The 26,538-nt window shown below is 44.2% G+C and overlaps 1 protein-coding gene across 1 annotated transcript in view; it reads left to right on the forward strand.

The window, feature by feature from the left end:
- UNC5D (unc-5 netrin receptor D) overlaps positions 1-26,538 on the forward strand; it is a 423,168-nt gene that overhangs the window by 363,432 nt on the left and 33,198 nt on the right. Inside the window, exon 12 of the mRNA XM_056860892.1 lies at positions 21,336-21,504. Within this exon, the coding sequence (XP_056716870.1) occupies positions 21,336-21,504 (169 nt within the window). The remainder of the gene's footprint in view (positions 1-21,335; positions 21,505-26,538) is intronic.

Consider the following 26,538-nt stretch of genomic DNA (forward strand, 5'->3'; position numbering starts at 1 on the left):
ATGAAGGTAATCAATTTGGAATGGAGTTAGCCAGAAAGCTTTTGAAATTCAGTTTTGTCAAACCTATAACTTTTGCTAGGTGTATATGTATGTATGTGTGTGTGTGTGTGTGTATGTGTGTATGTATGTATGTATGTATGTATATCACTGACCTGGTAGCCCCAGGCTAGCCTGATCTTGTCAGATCTCAGGAGCTAAGCAGGATCAGCCCTGGTTAGTATTTGGATGGGAGACCACCAAGGAACACCAGAGTCGTTGAGGTGGAGGCAGGCAATGGCAAACCACCTCTGAACATCTCTTGCCTGGAAAACCCTACAGGGTCACCATAATTCAGCTGTGTCTTGACAGTGTGCATGCACACACACCTGTTCATAAGGCAAGTACAACATCATATTTTCTGGAACTGTCATAGCAGGCCATTTGTCCCTGATTTCTAGGTTTAGCTGAATTTATCTGTGTGTTTTTTTAATGGCCACCATAAGTAGAATAAGTGTCCCTGGAATTAGAGCTGATCTCCAGACTGCAGAGAGTAGTTTCCCTGGAGAAAGTGGCTGTTTTTGAGGGTGGACTCTATGGTATTATACCCCACCGAGGTTCCTCTTCAGGATGCAAACCTCCCGGAATTTCCCAACCCAAAGCTGGCAACCCTAGCACTGGGGGATAAGGGGCTGGCTTTTGTAAGGCTCCCCCAAAGAGTTAAGGAAATAATTAGGAAAGGATTGCCATTTAAGCGATGAAGATTCATTTTGTGACGTCTAGGGCACCCAGATAGCACATTGGATGCTCATTTCCATGCTGGAAATGGTGTTGATGTCTATAATTCCCTGCTTCAGTACACAAATGTGTCAAGCTGGCATTCCTGTGCTTGTATCACAACCCAATTTGCCATTTCCCTCAGAAGTCAATGTGATGTAGGGGTTAGAACAGGGCTACTGATAGCTCACCAGCTGTTACAGAGAAGCTCGTGCATCCCCTAGAAGAACCAGGAAAAGATTTTCTTCAGGCTTTTAAAAAAAATGTTTTTCTTTCATGTTATTTTCTGTGTGCTGCTTAGCTGCTTGTTTCTCATGCTGTTCCTCGACCAGACAGAACAAAACTTAGTGATATACTTGGGGATGCGAGTAGCTTGGGATATTTTTCATTACTCAGAAGTAGCTCTTGTTAAAGAAAAGACTAGCCACCCCAGGTTAGAGCATCAGACTGGGAAAGGGGAGACCTGGGTTCAAATCCCCACTGAGCCATGACACTCATTGGGTGATCTTGGGCCAGTCACTGGCTCAGTCTAATCTATGCTGGGTACCCGAGGTTGGGTAAAAGGAAATATAAATACTGTAAATATAATTTATTGGAAGCGCTATGTAAAGGTTAAAAAGGTTAAAAATATTTTTAAAACATTAAAATACCACAATGGCATATCCTAAGGTTGACATCTGTAACCACAACCAAACGCGTTTCGGCCTATTGGGACTTCATCAGTGGTTAATTAAAACACATGTTAAGCCTGCACACATTTACAGAAATAATACATACATACATATACAAACAGTTCAAACCCAACCAGGCATGTGTATAGGTTGTAAAATCTATTACCAATTACTCAAACATCTGGTCAGATTGGTTCTAGTTGTAATACTGGTTAGTATATGTCTCTCATATACTATGTGTGCAGGTATCAACCTAGTAGAGCAGTCACCCCAGGCTAGAGCATCAGACTGGGAAAGGGGAGACCTGGGTTCAAATCCCCACCGCACCATGACACTCATTGGGTGATCTTGGGCCAGTCAGTGGCTCAGCCTAATCTACTTCACGGGATTATTGTGAGGGCATAATGGAGGAGGAGGATGTTATGCATGCCTTCTTGTGTTCTTTGAAAGAAGGATGAGGGTTTTTTGTTTTTTTTTAAAGGATATCAGTGTGATGGCTACATCCTTCAATGTCCCAGTAAACACCCCTGGCAAAAATATACAGAGGTTTGCGATCACAGCCTTGTCTTATGTCAAGAGGGTCAGTTTTGACTCACTGACGGCATATCTGTTTGAACAGACAATCAAGTGGATGGAAGAAAAAGAGAAAAAGCATGTGTACAATGTGTACTGAAATGCTGGGTTCAGCATCCTGAGAGGCTTGCGTTTGGAGATCGCAGTGCACTGAATGGCAACAATGCATTGACAAAGTGACAGTAAATCACTGCTAGGAAACAATGTCAAATGGAGGGGAAGAGAGATCTTGGCCTGCTGTGAGCACTTCCAGTACAGCAACTCAACAATAGCCCATGCTTGTTGTGATACCAAGCTCATGGACAATAGAACCAATGCTGGGAGAGAAGCACTCTCAGTACTAATGGCTTGTACATGGCCTTGGTGCTTTGGCATTCAAGCTTCCATTTCCTGTAAAGGATTCTAAATGGTCTGAATAGAAACTGTTGAGAGCGAGGACTGGAATGACAATACAGGGAGCAGATTAATGAATGAGGCTCTTGCTCAGAGCCTCTTAGGAATGCAGGGGTAGTGATTCATTAAGGCCAGTGTGTATCCTTGGCACTGGCAAGGGATGACATCCCCCTTAAGGTGCTGGCAAGAAAGAGAACACAAAAATATACCATTTCAGACTTGTTCACCCCAATGAGGCACACAATGGCATCGGGTCATCATGCTTGATTAGGACATGGCACATGGGTTGCCCATTTGTAGGGCTTGGGAGATAGTTGGGGCCGAGAGAGCTCTAAGAGAAGTGACTAGCCCAAGGTCACGCAGCTGTCTTCATGTGTAGGAGTGGGGAAACAAATCCAGTTCACCAGATTAGCGTCTGCCATCATATGGAGGAGTGGGGAATCAAACCCGCTTCTCCAGATCAGAGTCCTTCACTCCAAACCACCGCCCTTAATCACTACGCCACGCTAACTGTGGGTTAAGCTAAGGGTTTAATGAATAAACCCTTAGCTTAACCCACAGTGTTGTCTAACTTCTTCATTTGAGGTGGGTCAAATCCTCCCTCTCCTTCATAATATAGATTTTATAGAATGTATCCAACCACATTTTCAACCACATTTTCCCATGTCCCGATCTCACAGTGCTGAGCATTTCCTCACCCCCACCAGTCAGTGAAGTGGGGCAGGGATGGGAAAATGCACTGTGAAGTGTAATGATAGCAAGACACAAGGCCAGTTGTAATGCTCATTACGGAGAAGGAACTTGACACGGGGCTACCGTTTTCCTTATAATGTCACGTTCTGTCCTCATCAAATCATTCCAAAGCAAGCCAAGTGACTGCGGCTGTCTTCAAAAGTGAATGCCTGCAGACTGATATCCTCACTATGGAGGGGGAAACAGCCTTTTCAGTTGTTACATTGCTGGTGCTGTGACCACATGTATGGGGAGAGCATGCTGTGCATGGTCTTCCCAGTATGTGTGGTCACTATTGTGCCTGAAAGCCTCCTGCTGAGGAAGGAAACCCATGCATTGCCGAAGCTGAAGACTCCTGCAGACTAAAAGGGAAAGAAGAAAACTTCAGACAAAATGGCATTCGAACGTACTGCCTGGGAGAATCTCAAGTACTGCACTCTCCCTGTGCATGTGGTCATGGCACTAGGATATATCAACGAAAAGGGATGGTTAACACTGGGATATCAATATGAGATAAACAGGAAGGAAGCTTTTATCAGACTGTGAATTATTGCAAACTTGAAATTGTACCAGTATGTAAGAAGGTAATAGCCATTGGCTTACAATGAAAATAGAGTGAAGCGCCAGATTCTAACAATGAGATGAAAAGGAAAAGCTTGCGCCGGATCTGCCCCGAGTGCTTAAAGCTTCCCTGGCAGCAATTTGTTTATCGCAAGTTTCCCTTCCAAACTTTGTCTTTCCGATGCACAAATTGCGTTCCCTTCCTCATTTGTGTTTTCTCCCCCCGCCACCCACCCCCTTTCAAACAGCACCTTTCAATACTGTGCTGGTCACGCAATCTGCGGATGATGAGATGAGGCAAATAATTTTTAATTAAAGATGAAGCAGGAGAGATAACAACGGTGTGTTTGCTAATAGCTGCGAATAACACAAATCTTGCTTTGCTGGGGGGGGGGTCAGAGTCACCTGGCTGATTGTGTATTGTAAAGCAGCGCCGTGTGCTCTAATTACGCTTTGTTTGTAGGTATTGCTTTCTTTATTTTCAGTTCTCCTGGAAGAAACAGCGAGTCCTATTACGACAATTTATCATAAATAGCCATTCCTGTTAATTACACACTTGCCAAGATGCCAAAGCGAAAAAAAGGCCAGTGCCAAGCCTGAGAGGAATGCAGAGAGGCCCTGAAAATCCACAAAGGAGGGAGCTCCAAGCCTTCCTGGATGCCCAGTGGGTAGTTTGCTGTCATGGTTCAAAACCCCGTAAGCTGTGGAAACTGAGCCATGAAAAGAGTGACATTAGTCATTTCCAGCCCCTCCTTTATTTGCATGCGAAGTGCTTTGTAATAATTCTCTTTGATGCTCATAATAACGTTTTGACAAAAGACATTAATACGGCTTATGAACGAGGTCTGGAGATGAGTGATATGGGTGAGCTGAATAGACCCCCTCCCAACGTTAGCCTCCCTCATCCCAAATAACAAAATGGGGGTCATTTTGGCTGGCATGGGGAAAAGTGGTTAAGAGCGGTAGACTCTAATCTGAAGAACCGGGTTCGATTTCCCACTCTTCCACATGAAGCCTGCTGGGTGACCTTGGGCCAGTCACAGTTCTCTCAGAACTCTCTCAGCCCACACAGAGGCAGGTAACGGCAAACCACCTCTGAATGTCTCTTGCCTTGAAAACCCTAAGGGATGGCCATAAGTCAGCTTTGACTTGACAGCAAAATCACACACACAGGGGGAGGGGGAGTTAAGGACATGGCAACATAGTTGTTCCTGTCTTAGCCAACAGGTGGCAGCAGTAGGCGATCTTGCAAACATGCTCCCCTCCCTCCTTTCACACATGTTCACCCCTCAGCATGGCTCCAGAGAGCCAGCGTGATGTAGTGGTTAAGAGCGGTGGTTTGGAGCGGTGGAGTCTGATTTGGAGAACCGGGTTTGATTCCCCACTCCTCCACATGAGCGGCGGAGGCTAATCTGGTGGAATGGATTTGTTTCCCTGCTCCTACACATGATGCCAGCTGGGTGACCTTGGGCTAGTCACAGCTCTCCTAGGGCTCTCTCAGCCCCACCTACCTCCCATGGTGTCTGTTGTGGAGAGGGGAAGGGAAGGTGATCGTAAGCCTGTTTGATTCTTCCTTAAGTGGTAGAGAAACTCGGCATATAAAAACCAACTCTTCTTCTTAATGTTAGAGAGGCTTCTTCCCCACTGGGCATTCTCCCCTAAATATGCTGCTCTGATCTGAATAACCCATAATTCAGGACAGAATTGCATGCATATTCTTCTTCTTCTTCTTTTTTTTTTTTTTGGTCATTAAAAAAACTTTTTCATAAAAGGCACACATTTTTTTCAATTAAAAACAGCATTGGGAGCATTGAATGAATGAATCTGGTATAAATTCACTATAAAAACCATACCACGTAGGTACACAATACCAAAGAATCACCAAAACTAGCAATAAGAAGCAGAGAACCAAAACTGTGGGGCAAAAGAAAATGAATATAAAAAGAAATGATGGGGAACATTCATTCGTCCAGAGCTGAAACCTCTCATGTCAAAGCTTCATTCACAAGCTGTTCCTGTTTAGTTGAAAACTCTGTGGGGGAAGAGCTACAAAGATGAGCAAAGCTTGCCCATTCTGCAAGGGGGAAGAGAGTGCATCTCTGTGTTGTCCAGGCAACACAAAAACACTTCCCTCTGTACCCACACTGGCTGTGCTGAGGAGGAAAGTGAATGGACTGGGTTATGCATGTGTCACTGCCTTGCTGAATGTGATTCCCCCCCACCCAATGCAGTGAACTTCTGTGGAGCTGCCAAAGCAGAGTTATAGAAGCTAATGTTAAAGACACAGACAATCTATCAGCACCATGCCAGAAAGCCACCAAACAACTCTCCCTGGCTTCTTTCACCATGTTGGCACTGTCCTGCTTTGTCTGCGGTTGTAAAGTTTGCAAACAGCCCCAGGAGAGGTGAATTAAAGAGACAGTGAACATTTGTTTGGGTATGCAGCCATTTTGTACCAAAGAATTGGCTCTCTGATACCGTGGCTCAACCCCAAGGATAGTGCACTAGAAGACCTGGGCTCAAATCTCTGTTCACCTCTGAAGTTTTCGTTGTCACTGTTCTTTCAGCCCGACCATCCACACATGATCCTTGGAGGACTCTGCAGGGCTTCTCGAAGAAAGGATGGAATAGAAAAGCAATTCAAAAATGAATCATCAGATTAGACAAATTAACAGAGAGCATCTGCTAGCTTCTGTGGCTTGTCACGGCTAAGAAAGTTGTCCGTATTAAATGAGGAATGCAAGAGTTCATCCCACTGCATTAAAAAAACAACAACTATAGTTTACACTTTGGCTGGGACTTGGAAATCACCTCTAATCCACAGTCTATGGGGTGGACCAATTCCAAATTTACTATCCACATCTACGGTTATAACACTCCCAAAATGTAAAGTAAAACAGAATGGATCAAATATATAGGCAAACCATTGAAGGAACTATAGAAAGATCTGGGTGGGTGTGTTTAAGATTTAAGGAAAGAAAATGGAAAAACAGAATGATTGGAACAGCAGGGGCTTGGGCTGGGAATGGATGCTTTGGGGCTTCTCTTTTTGCAACATTTCCTTTGGTTTCCTTTTTATTAAACGATTGCCTTTCAGTTTTAGTCAAAAAACAGTGACTTGCCCAGCATAAAGAATGAAATGGCTACTTAGGCAATCAGTTCTCGTTGCCAAACACAACTGTCTTGCATTTGCCAGGATGACTGGCTTCTTTGCGTTACTTAGATTTGTACTTAGTGTTCCAGAACATGTTTAAGCTGTTGTGCAAGGTCACCCAGGTTGTTGAGTTTGTTGATGAGGCGTGCTGAGGTTGAAAACTGAGCTGCTGAGCACCCAGAATTCCTAAATTAAGAAACAAATGGAAGTGCCTCTTTACTCCTAGCAACATGATGTCTACCTTTTCTGGAACACTTCGCATGTGCAGACATTTCCTTTGTCACATTTATTTGCATGGTATGATAACCATCTTCAAGTACTTGAAGGGCTGTCATATAGAGGATGGTGCCAAGTTGTTTTCTGTTGCCCCAGAAGGTCGGACCAGAACCAAGGGGTTAAAATTAAATCAGAAGAATTTCCATCTAGACATTAGGAAGAATTTTCTAACAGTTAGAGCTGTTCCTCAGTGGAGGTGGTAAACTCTCCTTCCATGGAGGTTTTTAAGCAGAGGCTAGATAGCCATCTGTCAGCAATGCTGATTCTATGAACTTGGGCAGTTCATGGGGGGGCATCTTGGCCATCTTCTGGGCACTGGGGTGTGTGGGGGGGGAGGTAGTTGTGAGTTTCCTGCATTGTGCAGGGGGTTGGACTACATGACTCTGGTGGTCCCTTCCAACTCTATGATTCTATGGCAGCCCATCCCACACTGTTCCAGTACCTTGTATGTTTCCTGTGTTTCCTCTTCTGTTTCACGTGCTTTCTCCTTTTTCTTCCCAACTGTTCTTCCTTCCAAAGATGTGGGCTTTTGTGTGTAATTTAAAATCCCGTACCTTTTACCCTTTCTGAATATCTTTAGTACAAATTTCATTGCAGTTTCAAAATACACTCATGTATGTATCACAATGATTAATCTAATGTGGTGGAAAGTGCCATAAAGTCACAGCCAACTTATGGTGACCCCTTCGGGTTTTCAAGGCAAAAGACAGAGGTGGTTTCTATTACCTACCTCTGCATAGAGACCCTGCACTTCCTTGGTGGTCTCCAATCCAAGTACTAACTAGGGCCGACTCTGCTTCGCTTCTGAAGTCTGATGAGATTGGGGTAGCCTGGGCCATCCAGGTCAAAGCATTAATCCAATATGCACAGTCAAACCCATGCTGCTGCCAAAAATTGTGCAAAGTAAAACAATCAATACAGGCGGACACTGTTTGTATAGTAAGAGCTAAATTCATTGAGAATGATTTACAAAGCACCAATGGAGTCTTTCAGGGGTCTTTTCTCTAGCACGTGTGAATGTAGGAAATAGTTTAAAGGTTGGATCCAGCCAGTTGTTTTGGTTTTTTCCCCACTCGGTCACACCCAATTCTCCTCCTTACTACAGTCCCCATCTGACATGGCTTTTGATCATGCAGGTCCCATGATCGTCAGCATAGCTTTTTTGAGTGGTCGGAAGGGTTACCGATTTCCTTTCTCACCAGCAGAAGAACTGGTTGGATCCAACTTTACATGTATACACAACATATGTAGTATGTATAAAATAATATAGAAATTGTATATAGAAATGTATGACATGCATACAGGCAGGTCTATATAACCAACAGTAAAAAGAAGAGCACCGAAGCATACATACATACATATATACACAGACATATATAAGAATTAAAGTGGGGAACATTACTCATTCCCTCTTCTGACTCCCAAACCATCAGATGGGTGGACACAAAAACATTGGTTGAGCAGTATGTTAAAAAAAATGCTCAGTAATGGATCCACCAAATTCCAATGAGAAGTAGAACTTCCTCTAATACCCTCATGCAATCCTGTCAGCCCTCAGATGCCTTTTGCCCACCATTTCAGGCCTAGTGCCACCATCAAGAACTTGACCTTGTGCATGCTGAATTATTTATTTCTCTGAATTGATACAAATCGAGGATCTGGTTGAGCCCAGACCTTCGTCTAACAGCATCTTCCAGTTTTCTTCAAGGTTGTTGAGATATGGAAGGGTAATTTACAAGTCCCATTGGTGGCCCAGTCACCAACTTCCCATTCTTCCCAGTGTTCCTTTCCCTTTTCAGGGCATTCCACATGGCTGACCTCCCTGCTTTTGTGTCCATTCCACTAGAATATACATATTTCCATGTCAACAGAGCGTTTGACTCCTTGTGCTTTGACTCAGTGGCCTTTTCTCAGCCTTGCATTCAAAATCGATGTCTAATTCACAAAATGTAGGGCAGCAGGGTGATAGTTCCAACCTGAATCTATAATACAGACCTTGTTAAAAGTGGAGAGGAAAAAGCCAGCATTTTGCAATTAAGTACAGCAGCAGAGACAGGAGGAGGAGAAGTAAGAGTTATAAATTGTTGTGCCATGCAAAATGTGTTTTTTAAACAAACAAACAAACATGGGAACACTGTGTCTGAAAAGATTTGGTATCCACCATTGACACCAGTGAGTCAAACTGCAGTTAGCATCTCTTCACAAGAATATCCACATGTTAGCTTTGATTTGCTCGCCCCATAATATGGAAGAGAGACTTCCCTGGAAATGGTAGCTTTGTCATTCAAGGGGTTAGGTTCACCTTGAGACCCTGGAAACCCTTGGTAGTTTTTTTTCCCCCTAGTTTCTTTCACAGTGCTGGAAGATGATGTTAATTTATTCTCTCCTCCCGCCCCCAAACAGGAAATCCTTTTCTTGAAGCATGCTTGGCAAATATTGGGCAAGCCTTTCTTTGAAAGAATTCTGTTTACTTTTCCATAGGTTCATCCCATGTGGATAGTATAATGGCAGGAAGTTTTAAATAGCTTCCCCCCCCCCCCATTAAAATGTGTTGGTTGGGTCCAGAGTGTATGAAGAGCCAAGATGGATCAGAGCAGTGGTTTATCTACTCCAGCATTCTGTTGAACCAAATACTCTGTAAGGCCCACCAGCCTCCTGCAACTGTTGCTTCCCAGCAACTATTATTCAGAGATGTACTACCTCTGGAATTTCAATTTGATGGTGATTCACATCGCACAGGTTGGGTCCACCGTATGTCCTGAGTAACAGTCACCCTTGAGTCTTGGTTTCTCCTAAGTTCTTGGATGCATGTGATGTCTGATTCAGACTGTGATTGTGGTATGTGTGGGGAAGGTCTTCAGCCCCCCCTTCCCCTGATGCTGGTTTCCCAGGCCTGTTGGGGGGACTTGTATGTACAAATAGCACCACCTCAGCTCATTCCTGGTCAGGAAACCTGTGTGGAGGAGAGAGATTGAGGTCCCTTCTCCACAGACGCTTCACTTTCAATGTGAATCATGTTCCACGCACATGGGAATTGAGGAGAACTCACATCAGGCTGTTACATAGGTTGTAGGATGAAGACCTATTTTGTGTACTCCATAATGTGCATATTAGTTATCATGGCTCATATCATTTAGAGGGGCTGTAGCTCAGTGGAAGAGCCTCTGCTTCTCATGCAAATGGTCTCAGGTTCAGCCCCTGGTGTCTCCAGTTAAAAGGACCAGGCAGTAGGTGGTGTGAAAGACCTCTATCACCCTGGAGAGCTGCTGCTAGTCTCAGCAGGCAATACTGACCTTGATGGGCTGTTTCAGTATAAGGCAGTTTCGTGTGTGTGTATGGCTAATAGCTCTGGATGGACCTATGAATATGTCTAATTCCCCTTTCAAAGTCACCTTTCAAAGATTGCTGTTAGTTCCCTGTTCCCTTTCAAAACAGCTGCTTAGTATCCCATGCCACTCTGCTATAGAAAGGGTCCCTTCTGAGTCCAGCCCTATATTTTTTTTGTGGAGGTTCATTTTTAATTGGAAAGGAAAGGTTCTCTGTTCCCAAGCCCTGTATTGAGAGGTATTTTTTTAAAAAGACAGTCCTTCAGATCTTTAAAATTTAACTATGATGAAATAATGGAATGATGGTAAATTGCAAAATCCTCGTGTTTTGACAGCATGCCCCCTTTACAGACTCACGCTCCTAGTTTTCCAAAGCAGCGAATGCCATGGGAGAAAAAAGTCTGCCATGGGAGAAAAAGCCTTGCCCCGTTGCTCGTAAAACAAAACAAGCATCTGATTTTGATGGAGTCGAAAGGATTAGATTTGCTTTGTGATTTGTTTACTCTGCACTCCAGGGAATATTAAATACCTGCAACTATACAATGTTTTTTCTTGCCCGCCTCCCTTAATAAACAGCGACTGAACTGCATCGGCGGTCCTCATGCCACGCTGGTTATTAGAGAGAAGGCGCTTGCTATTTGCAGTGTGTGAGAGTTCATCTAATTAGCTGATTTCAGTTCATTTGGCATTAAATAATTCCCAGAATTCCCATCTATTTGCACAATATGTTCACCAGGGGGGAAGTTTCTCTGAAAGCAATTAAAGAGCTCCCTCCGGAAGAACCTGCCACTGGTCACAGCACATGGCCTGTTTTAATATCCACAAGGATGATTGCAGGCAGGATTTGCTGCAGGAGTACATGTAAAAAAATCCAGGGACCATTAGGGGGGGAAATCTATGGAACTCTATGGCCAATCAAGTCACCATAAAGCAACTCAAGATTAAAATTCGGCTTTGCTGACACAGCATGGGACACCCACATCTCAAGGAGGCGTTGCAGTGGCTCCGAACCAGGGCCATTTCCTAGAATGTATGCTGCTGTACCCAACAGTACTCTCCTGCTTTGATCTTCTGTTCCTCCAGTGCAATACGTTTTTCTCTGAAGGAGCAAGGCTTCTGCATATATTTTGTTTGCGTGCATGCTGCTAGGACTGTGCATTTGGAGATTCCTGAGCTGAAAGAGCCAGCAAGGTGTAGTGGTTATGAGTGGTGGTTTGGAGTGGTGGACTCAGATCTGGAGAACCGGGTTTGATTCCCCACTCCTCCACATGAGCGACGGAGGTTAATCTGGTGAACTGGATTTGTTTCCCCACTCCTACACACGAAGCCAGCTGGGTGACCTTGGGCTAGTCACCCTCTCTAAGTCCCACCTACCTCACAGGGTGTCTGTTGTGGGGAGGGGAAGGGAAGGTGATTGTAAGCCGGTTTGAGTCTCCCTAAAGTGGTAGAGAAAGTTGGCATATAAGAAACCAACTCTTCTTCTTCTCTCTGAAATGAGCTGTTCTTGGTTGACTTGGGGGCATCTGAAATGACCCCTAAATATTTCTGAAAGTCTGGGGAGTAATGATAATGAATGTCCTGGGATTTGGGGAGTGATTTAGGTTTCAGGGAGACAGCAGGAACAGGGAGGGAGGAAAGGAGATAAAGGAAGCATGCCCCACCCCGCAGCTGCCCCACCATTGGTCTGTCAAAGTTAATACAGTCTACTCAGTCTGGAAGTAGTTCTCTTCAGTCCTTATATCCCTCAAATACTAGATATATGCTGCTCAAGATCAATGGATCAAGGAGTTCTAAGGGATAAAAGGAAAAAGGAAAGGAAGTAGTTCTCAAGAGTCTCAGGTTGAGATCTTCCACATCATCAACTACCGACTGGATCCTTTTCTGGATAGGCTGGGGATTGCACCTGGAACCTTCTGCAAAACAGATGCTCTACCACTGGCCCCTCCCCATCAGTGCCCCTCTTCATTCTACAGGAGCTGATTTCTTACCTGAAGGAAGTTGTTGGATCCAGCCCATAATGTATTTGTTACATTTCTTGCAGCTCATTCCTGAGCCTTGTGGCGGCCGTGGACAGTGTAGCCGAGGCACTGCCACTGCTCCCCCAAAGAGGTACCCCAGCTGCCCAAGGGCTTAAAAAAGCCTTTTTTGAAGATTTTAAAAGAAAATGGGGCTTCTCCCCCCCCCCCCATAGAAAGCCATGCTGTGCCAGGAAAAACCTGACGCAGCAACGCTGGTGTTCAAGGAGGCGGTCCCGAGCTGGAGGGGCTTTGGAAGCTGACTACCATCAGCTCCACCCCTAGAAACTTCCCCCACGCTGGCACCACATTTCTTTTCCAGGATTTAGGTCTCAGAGAGACTGCGGTGTTGGAGGAGCACTGTGCAGCTCTGCAGTACTCAGGTGCCGATGGAACTGCCCCCGCTGCCCCCGCTGCCAGCGTAAGTGTGATAAGAGGCCACTTACGTTGGTGGCAGGGTCACACCAGCTCTAGACCGCTTTCAGTCCCCCACCTCAGGAATGTATGTTTTAGATATTTTCATATTTTAATTTTCTTATGCGTCAGACTGCTTCTTCCTCGATTAGTATCCTACTTAAGTACACTTTTGTTTATCTTTACCCCATGAAAGAAAAGGTGGTACCTTTGGTCTCTCTTGTCTTCCATTGTGTGCATCAAACTAATCCATTCCATGTCCTTACATAAAGAATCACACCTGAAAGATTTATAATGAGATTCATACCCTCTGCCCCACCTTCTCCTTTCCCCGTTTCACCTTCTCCAATTTTCCCTCTCTCTGTGTGTGTAAAGTGTCATCAAATCACACCTGACTTAGGGCAACCCCATAGGATATTCAAGGCAAGAGACTTACAGAGATGGTTTGCCATTGTCTGCCTCTGCATAGCGACTCTGGACTTCCTTAGTGCTCTCCCATCCAAACACTTATCAGGGCCAACCCTGCTTAGCTTCCAAGATCTGATGAGATCAGGATAGCCTGGGCCATCCAGGTCAGGCAGTTTCCCCTATACAGTATGGAATATGATCTCCTCTTTACAGCACCTGAAGGAGTAAGATCTTCCTCATGAAAGCTCATGCTGGAATAAATGTTTTTAGGCTTGAAGGTGCCACTAAACTTCTGTTATCTTTTTATCCTGCCTTTCAGCCAAAATTGGCTTCTAGAATGGTTGATGGAATTGAAAATCACAATTGACAAGTAAAATTAAATATTAAGCATTCCTTGGGCAGAGGATTCTCAACTGACTGAGAGTCAAGCCTGGCATTCCTCCAGGGGTCCCATGAATGGAAATTGGAAGCTGATGTGAGAAGACTTTCAGCTGGAGCTGGATCCATGTGTGATGGAAGGATCTGTAGCTGCTGCCTCCATTCTCTCTGTTGTCCTGAACAACACCAGTGGAGGGAATTGTGTTGTCAACAGGAGCTAGTTCTAGGCACAAATGTATGGAACGAGCCTAGATGAAAGGGTCCTTGAACAGGCACAGAGAGCATTTTTCACTGTGAGTCTACGTACTCCATGGCCTTTGGGTAGTAGCTTGAGAAGAAGAAAGACTGCTACCAGCCTCATTCTGCAAAGGCTCATGCAGCTGCGTGCTGAACAGTTTGGGCATTGCTAGACTAGGAAGGTTCTACAGCCATCCTCTTGCTCCCTGTGCACAAAAGGTCGTGCAAGTAGAGGAGCATCTTTGGATCTAGTTAGGCTTCTCTCAGTGTTTAACACAAGTTGGGAAATTGCCCTTCCGCAAGGAGCATTTGGTGTGATCCACTTGCTGAAGGACACCTTCAAATCCAGCTCCTTGGCAGGTGTTCTTGATAACCTCTGCTTGGGCTTTGGAACACCTGCAATCTGGCAAAGCCCAAGGCAGGACATTTTCTGAAGGAAATGAGAGACCGTTTATTCCTGCATGCGTCCTGTGCCAGATGAGAAGGCTGGTGTTTTATAACACATTTTATGGGTGATCAATAGTATATATTTCGTCAGCTCAAGCTGTTTCCTGTCACCCTCAACACATCCATGCACAGACTCCATTGGTTCACCTGCTTGGTTGTCATAAAATGTTCAGCTTCTGTGCGGGAAATTAAAAGTCAGTTTGGCTGAAGGAAAATCTCCCTTACATTGGACATATCTGTCATATATTCATCCCATCCTTCTTCCACAATGTTTTTTCAAGAACATTTGTTCATCCCTTTTTAAAAAGGGAAGACATTTATTTAAAGGGATTAAACAGTTGCTCAACTAATAACAAGCTCTGTCTACAGAGGCTTAAAGCGCCTGACTGGAGGAAAAGCTAATGTTTTGTTGTTGTTGTTGTTTTGGTAAATAGCTATCTATGTACCTGTTCAGTTGTCTCTTCTCTGGATATGGTATAGCACCAGACCACCTAACCAGACCACCAGCGTGGTGTAGTGGTTAAGAACAGTGGTTTGGAGCAGTGGAGTCTAATCTGGAGAACTGGGTTTGATTCCCCACTCCTCCACATGAGTGGCGGAGGCTAATGTGGTGAACTGGATTTGTTTCCCCACTCCTACACATGAAGCCAGCTGGGTCACCTTGGGCAAGTCATTCTCTCTCAGCCTCACCTACCTCACAGGGTGTCTGTTGTGGGGAGGGGAAGGGAAGGTGATTGTAAGCCGGTTTAATTCTCCCTTAAGTGGTAGAGAAAGTCGGCATATAAAAGCCAACTCTTCTTCTTCTTCTTCTTCTAACTTGCCTCAGTGTTCAATCCCTAAAACAGGGTTGGATTCTACCAGGCTTTTCTGGTAAAAAAATCTTTTTGTATTCCACTTCTCACTGTTGCCCCCATCCCATGTGTTTTTCGTCCCCATGGCTCATATGACCTCCTTCTTTCATCAGTGGAAATGTTGGTAGAATACTGCCCAGAGTTCTGTAGCTGCTGAGTATAGAGATGACCTTTCTGCTAGGTATTTGCTGAAGATGCTACTTTTGAGATCTTCTTTTTGCTGAAGATGCTTCCCTGATGGCTGGTGGTGGCAGACAGAACAGTTTGGCATTTGGAAGGTTGCCAGTTAAGTAAACAGGAATCTGAATGTTTCAGCTGGGTAGCAAGAAGGAGCTCTCTGGGCATTTATTTATTATATTTATTCGGATTTTTATGCTGCCCTTTTTTGACTAGGTCAGGCTCTGAGTGGCTCACACACAGCCGTAATACAATTAAAACCAACCATAATTTACAATTAAAACTATAGCATAGCTATTCTCATCATAGGGTTTTCAAGGTAAAGGTTGGTCAGAAGTGGTTTACCAGTGCCGCCTTCTGCGCAGTGCTAACCAGGGTTAGCTGTAGTGGCACTGCCATTGTCTATGAAAGATCATCCGCCAGTGTCACCTTCTGCTACTGCTGCTCCCCAGTAGCTACCCTTCAAGGATTCCTCTGCCCCCATCACCATTGGAACTGCCTGTTCTCTTCTGCGGATGTGGCCATTGATCCCTTAAGAGGGTGGATACATCTTTGTCTGGTGTCTCAGCTGAGACCATTCCATCTTGAGTGACTCTGCTAGGGGTTTAGTCTCTTGATACAGTCTAGACCCCTTATGGTATTGCTCTCAGCTTCCCTGATACATACAAACCCCCTCACCACGTTAAGGTACACATCCAAAAGGGGGATGCTAGGAAAAGTTGAGGGCAGCAGGAAAAGAGGAAGACCCAGCAAGAGATGGATTGACTCAGGAAGCCACAGCCCTCAATTTGCAAGATCTGAGCAAGGCTGTCAAAGATAGGACATTTTGGAGGACTTTCATTCAAAGGGTCGCCAGGAGTCAGAAGCAACTCAATGGCACTACACACACACATAGCTACTCTATTTGCCTTGGGGGCGGGGTCTGATGGTGCTTTGTTCTCTGAGTCTTTATCTGTCCCCCTACATTCAGCCTGCATATTTATAAGTAAACAGACATTACAAAAACATGGTAATTCTGCAACGCCATCCTTTCACCAGGAAAGTGATCCCGTGAGAGCTGACCTAGGAACCCTACCACTTGGGGAATATATTTTTGCTGTACATTAAAAAAACACACACATCTCTGTGTATGAAAAGCCAGCTATTTTTTTTTCTGTTGGGAACCATTACTAACAGCATGACTGAAAACTCAGGAATCAGAGTCCCCAAGAGTCCTAATGCAGCAGCTTTTAAAGCTTAACCTATATTTTGCTCCCACTATTGGACACAAATTGTCTCTCCCCCCCCCCCATTAGTAAAGTTGTCCTCTTGTTTGTCAACAACAGCTGTTGGGTGCACAAACACAGGCTTGCATTTTGGATGCCTGATGTGAATGAGATAGGGTCAGGATGCACTCACCAAGTGAAATAACATTTTCTGGAAATATGCGGTTGCTGCCCTTTCCAACAGTGCTGCTTAGACAAGAAGGAGTCACCAAGTCATTGCAGAGATTACAAGGGGTGTGCGTGAATTTAGAATTTTGACAAAGCAATAAAGATTCATGGAAACTGACTTGAAGACTCTTGTAGAGTTTAACACCCCTTGATGAGGTTAAGCTTATAGAGTTCAGAGGGCACCCAGAGCTTATAAAATCCAATGTCCTATGCTCGTCTCCAGATCAGTCACACAATCCAGACCACAAAGGTCTACAAGGAACAGCAAAAGCAAGAAGGTGCACCCCTGGGGAAAAGTATCAGTGGCCTAAATGAACTCAATCACACACTATGTTGGAAAACAAAACAAAAATCTCAACATGAACACACTGATTATGCTGAATCAGACCACTGGTCCATCAAGGTAAGTACTGTATATTATGAGTAGAAGTGGCTCTTCAGTAGACCCTACTAGACCCTCAGGTAGACATCATCTAGTACCTGGTCTTTTTTTTTTTTTACACTATAGATACTTTGGATTGAACCTGGTCTCTTCTGCATGCCAAGCAGATGCTCTTCTGCTGAGTCACTTCACCAACATACCCCGGGAGACCTTAGCTTCCTGCTAGTGAATTCCGAGTAGCAATTTGGAGCCCTTCCCAGGGAAGCCCCATCAAATAACTAAGCAGGGTGTTCATCACCACAGTTTCCATCTTGGATGTCAATTGTCACAATCAGATACTCCAAAGTTCTAGACTCATGAAGGAATGAGAATCAAATTGCTGTAGTTCATCAACCACCTCACCCTACTGAGGTTCACTCCATGAGTAAACATGCCACATTCTCATAAGGATTGATAACATGGTTGCCAGAGGTATTGTTCTATAATTTTAGTCCCTTTCTGGATTTAATTCTTCATTAAAACGTGTGAATCATGATGTTTTTGACATCTATACCCATGTCTTCAAATGTCATTGCATTATGATTATTCATTCTTTATATATGAAACATATCAGTGACATATATTGCATCTATGAGCGTCATATAAATTGCATGTTAAATCACAAGGTGTGCACAGTAGAAAGGAAGCTACAAAACCAACAGGAAAAGTGGAGAAATGAAATCACAGACAATAATAGAAACAAATATAAAAAGAAACTAACATGGCAACATCCACTCTTCCAGTCACTTGTTCAAAGGGTTTAAATAGCTAATGGCAAACTCAGTCTGCAGTGGATTAAAGTGCTTTACTGGAGGGAAAATTAACTCCTGGAAATAGCTAGCCATGTGTCATTTTGTATGTTCTTAATTTAGTCATCATCCCCCCCCCCAAACTGAAAAGCCTCAGACGTATTCTCTGGTCAGTCCACAGGAGCAAATTATGCTCCAATCAAAATATATATATGGATGTGATCTGGGCTAATTCATATTCCGTACTACAGAATCCCAAATGTTGATGACACTGCCTTCTATCCTGCCACTTTGCTCAGCCATGTTTGGAACCTTCCTCCAAGTTTCACTTCCAAGGAAGTCTTCTACACCTGGCAGAAGACTTCAGACTTGACTGAGCCAACACTGACTGGTAGGAGGGAATCTCTTGAAGCTGACGTTATGGATTTAGAGTCAGAGTCTCCCATAGCATGTCATCATCAAAGGCTACTTTTCTATGAAGTTGCTGCTGTGTTGCAATGTCAAGTACTTGCAAGCACCTCTGCACTCATGCAGAGAGCCTTACCATGTTACCATCAGTCATCCTCACAATCCCAGTTGTGTGGGATTCTTTCCTGACCCAAATCAGGCTGTATAGAAGGTACACAATATACAAGCTTTGGAAATTACAAGAGCGAAAGCCCTTAGGAGGCCAGGAAGTGCCATGACGGCATCCAGGCCCCCTGCGCCGGCATCCCGGGAGGTTTTCCCAGGGCGTTACAGAGTCCCGGGAGGGGTTCCCAGGGCGTTCTGGTGCTGGGCTGGGGGCAGGGCCGCCTTTAGGCGGTCTCCAAAGCCCTTTCAGACCAGGAATGCCATTTTTTATTTTTGGTGAGTGCTGAAAGGTGGCGTATCTCTGGGTTTTTGGCGCCAGGAGGAGATTTCAGCAGGGCCGAAACCTCCTTTGGAGGCAGCACAGCCATATTGCCTCCTAAGCCCGGCACAGGCATTCCTCTTAGGAATGCACTGTAAATCTATCGAAGAGAAGCAAACTATGCATTTCCTGCTGTTTTGAGAGCGTTTTTGTTCTACCTATAATACAAAGAAAAAAACAGTTTGTGAGCGATAGTGATACATTTAGGCCAGAAAGGTAGATAAATGGGAGTTGAACTCTTATAGGATGTTTCACAGCTTATCATCTTTCCACCCTTGTTTACTCATCCAGTTTGTTCAGGGGCGGAACTGAAATGTTTTCAAGATGAGAAAATCAAACTTGGCTGGGAATATTTGTGTGTGGATCCATCAGTGTGCCCTAATTGTTCTCTTTGTGCAGCTTTAAAATGTTACACTCTTCACAGCACTGTCTGAGCAACAACAAAGAATTGCATGGCAATTCTGTAATCAAAAGCTAGTTTTGGCTTCAACTGATACTAAAAGCATTGCTTTCAAACTGTGAGATAATCAAAACAGTCCCCACTTGACAAGTAAAAGATCAGGTGGATTATAGATCCTCACGGATCTCTTGCAAAGCTAGTTTCCATATTGGAAGTAAGCCCACAGTTCATTTTCCTTTTTTATCTTAAAAAAAGTCCAAATTCCCCTTGTGTGTGTCTATATGTGTCTAACAGATGGGTGCTGCCCTGAGATTTTGGCAGCAGAGATTTTAAATATTTAGTTGGCGTATTGAACAAACATTACTTCTATCGCAGTAATCGAGGATCAGAATGGATGTTCACAAGCGCTTGCTCAGCTGGAAGCAAGTTGGGCTTGATTTGGGCTTTAAAAAAACAAATAAATGACTAAGCCTCACACTTTCTAATGGCAACCTGATGGCCCCGAGCTTATTAATAAGACAATGAAATGGGACCATCCAAAGACCATACCGGGGTTATCCACAGGCCTCTCCAGCTTTGCAGTTAAATACTAGTCTAGTTTGGGAAGAATACTAGTAGGTTTGGGAAGAAAGAAAAGAGGAAAAGTGGCATGACTGGCACCACTGTCCTCCACAAGGTGCTAATCTGAGTGTCAGTTTAAGAGAAGCCAGAGTGGGAGGTGGAAGAGACTGCAGTGTGGTGATTGTCAGATCTCAGAAGCTACGCAGGGTCAGTACTTGGATGGGAGTCCACCAAGGAAGGCTCTGCAGAGGAAGGCAGTGGCAAACCACCTCTGCCTCTCACTTGCCTTGCAAGCCCTTGCTGGGGTCACAATAGGTCTGTTGCAACTCAAAGGCACATATGTCCGTAGAGAGGGAGGGGGAATTGGCCTGATTGGATTCCCAATTATTTCTAGTATCCTGAGGAACTACGAGGGTGTTAAAGGTGCCTGAGGAATGCATGCATTTGTTGACCTGAATCTTCTTCCTCTGTTCAAGGATCCTAAGCAATTAGTTTGCATTTCTGAACTGCTGGGTTGGTACTAACCATGGTGCTGAAGCTACAAAGTACTGCCCAAAGTACCTTCTCCAGTGCATTTATTTGTTTTTGGATGGGTGAACCACCATCCAGTGGAATGCAAAATGAACTGACTTGGGTGTGTTCTATCTGCCACATCTGTGCAGTGCAACGCTGTTTTGTCCTCTGTTGGCTGGATTTCCTAGGCTCTTCCCAGACAAGAGCTTGGAACAATAAATGCCCAGTGCTTACTCTTTTCTTAGATTTACACCATGTCTGTGGCTTTTATTCTGTGTTTGGTTGTTTTTTTATCTAGTTGGTTGACTTCTGTATTGATTTTTACATATTTACAACATGTTGACACATGACACATGAAGCTGCCTTGTACTGAATCAGACCCTTGGTCCATCAAAGTCAGTATTGTCTACTGAGACTGGCAGTGGCTCTCCAAGGTCTCAGGCAGAGGTCTTTCACATCACTTGCTTGCCTAGTTCCTTTAACTGGAGATGCTGAGAATTGAACCTGGGACCTCTACCACTGAGCCATGGCCCCTCCCATGTTGATGCTTTGTAAATTGTCTTGAGTCCGGGTAGATCAAGCAGGTTATAAATGTTTTAAATAAATAAATTATGGCTGATACTATGACTCTTGAGTTCTTTTCTGGCTCTGAATGCATATCCAAGGAAGAGAAGAAGTCTCTTACCACCCTGCATGCCATTTACCCTGCAGCTACTGCAGATGATGGGAAATAGTTCAAAGTGGCCCCAGATATGGATTGCTAAGAAGGGCCTGGACTTAAAAGCAATTGGAGAACTCTTTGGAAACAAAGATATGTATTGCTCAGGGTTGTCCAAGGTTGCTTGTAAATTGCTGGGCCTTTTCCTCATAGAGCTTTGGAGTGTTTGTCCCTCTCTATTTGCATTTTGTAGAGCTGGGAAGTCCCAGGTTTTTTCAGCTGATATTTGCTGCTTTTCCTTTTAATTTCTTTCATAATTTTAAAATCTCTTTTTTTGTGAAGCCTACAGCCAGAAGGCAGTGAAGTCCTCCTTGGTCCCGAAGTAACCTGCGGCCCTCCAGAAGTGACAGTTTCAACGCCATTTGCCTTGACGATACCCCACTGTGCGGAAGTGAACTCCGAGCACTGGAATATCCACTTGAAAAAGAAAAAGCAGCAGGGAAAATGGGAGGTAAGTGAAACTCATCCCCTAAGAACAAAAAGAAAAGATGCTTAAAGATCCCTATGGCAAGGGGAAACATGAGTCCCGTGCCAACGTTTCATTACATGTCAGCATGCAAGACATGTTCAGACAAGGTATCCAGGCCTGGGTAGTGGAATACCAGTGGTGGGACTCTAATCAGTTGGCTGCCTCTATGGAGCCTACACATTCCCAACTCTTTTCTCGCAGTTGGAACCAGTTCTTGTTCCCCCAGGGTTCCCTCTGTGTGCATACACTGTGCATGCACAGCATCTATGCTGATGCTCAACTGAATGGACAAAGTTAGGATTAGGGATTGTTGTTGCATTCTCAGAATATTTCCCCTTTCCCTTACACACACAAATGCATGCGCACCCAACCTGGATATGTCACTTGTCCAGGGTTATAATGTACACATGTTTATGCCCTTGTGCATATGTGTTGCTCTCATGCTGCTTAATGTGCATGTGCTGATTTGTATATTTGCCCATTCTGTCCGCCTAATTGTACATGCTGCTATAAGCAAGTTTCCAGATGGCATCACATTTGGTATCACAGCACAGAAGAGGTAGAATATAAACTTGCAGAAAACACTACAAAATCCTAATGATCAGAAGCATGTGGTAAGTGAACTGCACTGCTCTGTGCATTGCTTATCATATGGTTTGAAAGACAGCATTGCACAAAGATATGCAGTTGACACATGTTCAGCGGTTCACACAGTCATATATATGTCCAAGGGAACATGCAGGTCCTTTCTTGATTAATTCAGGTTCTTCCACATGTGGACATTTTGAGTATGAATGCAGATATACTCAGGACCAATTTTACATGTTACGGTCAACACAAGCTATGTCTGGATTTCTGACCCTTTCATCCATTCGCTCCATTTATTGCAATCCAAGATCAACCACCCGACCCTTTCAGTCAGTGAGCAGCATGCTCCCCTCAATACCTGCATGTGTGATGCACATGAGTTTCTCTAATGGGGCAAACAAAGCCCACCCAGATCATTTCAGGACAGCCCCTTCTCCCCATGTGTTAGGCCCCAGTCTGAATTGGGCACTGCGCACACAGGAATTGAGGGGAACCCACAAGAGTTACACCTTCCGAAGGCTGTTGAAGTCAATAGGCTCAGAAGGGTGTAATTCTGCTTAGGAGGCCACTGAAAAGACAGAGCAGGGAACACGGACAAGAACTGTCAAGCCAGAGTTGAGCAGCCCCTATAGGAATGCCACTCCACTAGGACCCCGCTAAGCTTGCCCCTGGCTGCCAGTGACCTTCCAGAGCAGAGGTCCACCAGGAACTTTTCCAGGTAAGCTAAGGGGCCAGTCTGCCCTTGCCAACAGGGCAACAGCTCTGTTTCCTCCATCAACAGGCATTTAGAAGTACCCTGCTTCTTATTATGAAGCTTTCTTTAGCCATCATGGCTAACCATCATTGATGGACCTATTCTCCGAGGCCATTTATGCCTTGGATTTGCTGTTCTCTAAATGCACAGTTTCCCCATCTGAATTCTCAAAACTCTGCATGGGGGCTTATTTTTCAGTTTTGAGAATTCGGATGGGGAAAATGTGCATTTAGAGAGTGGCAAATCCAAGGCAAAACCTCCCATGCATAAATGGCCCGTGAATCTATCTAAGAATGCAAGACATAACTGACAACACCCCCCCCCCCACAGTACCTAAGGCAAATTGGTTTCTGATCCAGTATTTTTTTTAGAGAAATCCAAAGTGCAAAAGCATAATTGTCTAGATCTGATTCATTTTAAAACCAGTGCAATCACAACACACGGCAGAAATATTAAAAATAACACTATAAAATATTCAACCCCCATCTTCTTAAAAAGCTCTCTAGAATAGGAACACATTAACTTGTTTCCTGAAGGGGGAGGGTGCCAGACACATCTCCCTCAGGAGGAAATTCCATTATCTACAAGCGATCCTTAATTATGTGTGGAATGTGATCAGGACATGAAGTCTTTTCTGCAAAGAGGACTAACCGTAGCTACTCAAGGAGGAAGACTGTCTCTGAAGTGAGGTGTGTAGGTACAAATAACAGATCCTTTTCTGTTGTGGCCCCTCAGCTTCGAAAGGACCTTTCCACAGCTATTTGCCTGATGCCAGGTTTCTTACATTTTTAGCACTGGGTAAAGGATACCATTTTTGCCCAGGCCTTTTATCGAGTGTGTTTCTGACCCTGCATTTTCCTGTGCTTCTCTGTTCACCCGATTGTGGTGACTTCATCCCTCATAGTGGTTTTGTATTGGTTTTATGCTGCTCATAGGCTTTTAAATATCTTTTTGTTTTGTTTTTCACTGCTGTGCTGTTAATTGGTCTTTTATTCACTACAGCCGCACTAATGGCATTTTAACTGCTTTTGGGTATTTATAGTTGTATGGTTGCTTTATTTTTATTTATGGGAGTATTGTTCGCCGCCTCAGGAATCAATTGATTAAGAGTGTGGGAAATGAAGCTTTTCAATAAGAAAGAACTGCTGCCAATGCGAACAGACTTAAATGGTCTTTTTGTTGTCCAACACATCTTTCCTTGCCACTTGCTCTATGGTAGATCATATTGGGTTTGTGAGTTGTTCTCTCCTAGCCTCCCAAGGGGCTACAGCAGAACGTATTTCCTTGCAACTGGCTCTGTCCTACCCTACTGCAAGGTGATCAAGGACCCTATTTCTTTGTAAGTGTTCTGCCCTCGTCTATGGAGTGTATTTCCTTGCCTGTGGTCTTGTCATAGCCAGCTGCATGGCGACTGTGGGCATATTTCATGGTGAGTGGTTCTGTCTGAGCCTCCTGCAAGGCTGTGTGGACCACATTTCCTGGCGAGCGGCTCTGCCCTAGCCTAGTGCAAAGCTACTGTGGACCACATTTCTCTGTGAGTGGTTCTGTCCTAGTCTACAGTGAGCATAATCTAGACCATATTTTATTACGTGTTTGTTCAGAGCGTTCCTGCCCTGCCTTTCTGCCAGTATTGCCACCGAAAGCCTCTTGCAGAGCTGTGAGATCTAAATCAAAAGAACTGTTTTCAAATAAACCAAGAAATTGGGACTGCGGGGAGCTGAAGCTGCTCCTCTTTGCCATGCTGTCAGGGGAAGGGGATAGGGGAGGGGTAATGCTGACAGAAGTCTTCATCCCAGCACCCAGATGGCCTCAGGACTGCTTTACCTGCTTCTCAAACTGGTTCTGTCCTTTTCTCCCTGCTATTTGAATTCACTTTCAGCTAGTGGCCAAATACCCATGAATAAAACTGAAATATTCCTCCATTTACTGAACAATGGCCCAATGCAATAGAACAACACATGCAAGATGAAGGATTTGTAAAAAAAAAATCAGAATAAGCATTATTGTAGTGAATGTTTTAATCAGGCATCTGATGCACACTCTTGTTCAAGTCTTGCTTATTCCAAGTGATCCCTCTACTTGGCAGCGAGAAAACATAATAATATGAATGGGGGAAGCTGTACTGAAATTCATTATACATCATTGCTATTGCTTTTTGAACAAATTGGATTTCTAGGTAATACCTAACCAAAAAAATGTTCCCGCTGACTCAGGAATTATTTCAAATTTCTCATTCCTGATGTTTCACCCTGCAGAACCCATTAAATCCACATCTCACATGTGAGAATGGAATCCATGATTCTTTATTTTTGTGCCAATTTCTGCTTCCTCACTTCAATCTCTCCTTCTTTGGCCAGCTGAGGAGCAAGTTCTCCATTGGTGGAACATAAAGAGGAGCTGATGTTGAACATTTCCTCATTGCAGCCCCACCTGTACCATGTTTGTTTATTAGAGTCCCCCAACCTTCAGCAAAAATGTTTTCAGCATGTGCAAAGTACTGCTTGGGAAAGGGGGGAAGCGGGAGAGAGCCATCTCTGTGAGCGGCTTCCACACACACTTCCATTGGATTCACCCCATTGTTTTCAATGCTTTATGGCTGTAAACCTACACAAATTTACTTGGGAGGGAAATCTCATTAAACTCAGTAAGACTCACTTTGTGTGATCATGCATGGAAACATGCAACACATTATTAACTTTGTAGTTGGAGTGCAGATCCATTGCTGATTATAGCTCTGTATTATTCAGCACCACATTTTCAGTGTTTAGAGTGGGTGTGCGAAACAAAACCAACACCACTCTCCAATGCGGTTCTACAAAATAATTACCCTTGTTTTGTTTCCCTTCGCTTATTTTTTTTAAAACATACTTGCTGTTGCTCTTTAGTGCCTTCAGAAACTCCCTTTCTTTCTCCCTCCCAACACATGCGTTGAAAATGTCCAACATATGGTGGAAAGTGTGGCCAGGAGACTCCGTTCGGTTTGAAAAGCCATTCTCCATGTGGAATTCCTGTTTGAGTAATGTAAATCAAAGGCCCCTTTGGATGCTAGGAATTAATTTCACCACTCTTTGGATTCCAGCCTCCTTGTTAAAACAACAGCAACACCTTTCATACTATGCAAAGAATTGTTGCATAAGTTCTTGTGAATGGGGTTGCCAACTTCCAGGTGGGGCCTGGAGATCTCCTGGAATTACAACTAATCTCTACACTACAGAGATTGTTTCCCCAGGAGAAAATGGCTGCTGTGAAGGGTGAACTCTATGGCATAATACCCCACTGAGGTCCCTCCCTGCACAAACCCCACCTTCCTCAGGCTCCACCATCCCACCAAGCTCCATCTAGCGGTTAAGATGCTTAGGGCTGTTTAGCTTGGAAAGAAGGCGGCTGAGGGGAGACATGATAGAGGTATATAAAATTATGCATGGTTTGGAGAGAGTGGACAGGGAGAAGTTTTTTCCCCCTCTCCCATAATACTAGATCACGGGGTCATCTGTTAAAGCTGGAGGGTGAGAGATTCAAAACAGATAAAAGGATTTTTTCACACAATGCATAGTTAAATTGTGGAACTCTCTGCCCCAGGATGTGGTGATGGCTGCCAGCTTGGAGGGCTTTAAGAGGGGAGTGGACATATTCATGGAGGAGAGGGTATTCATGGCTATTAGTTAGAATGGATA

This window comes from Euleptes europaea, chromosome 14 (assembly GCF_029931775.1).
Source record: "Euleptes europaea isolate rEulEur1 chromosome 14, rEulEur1.hap1, whole genome shotgun sequence".
NCBI lineage: Eukaryota > Metazoa > Chordata > Lepidosauria > Squamata > Sphaerodactylidae > Euleptes > Euleptes europaea.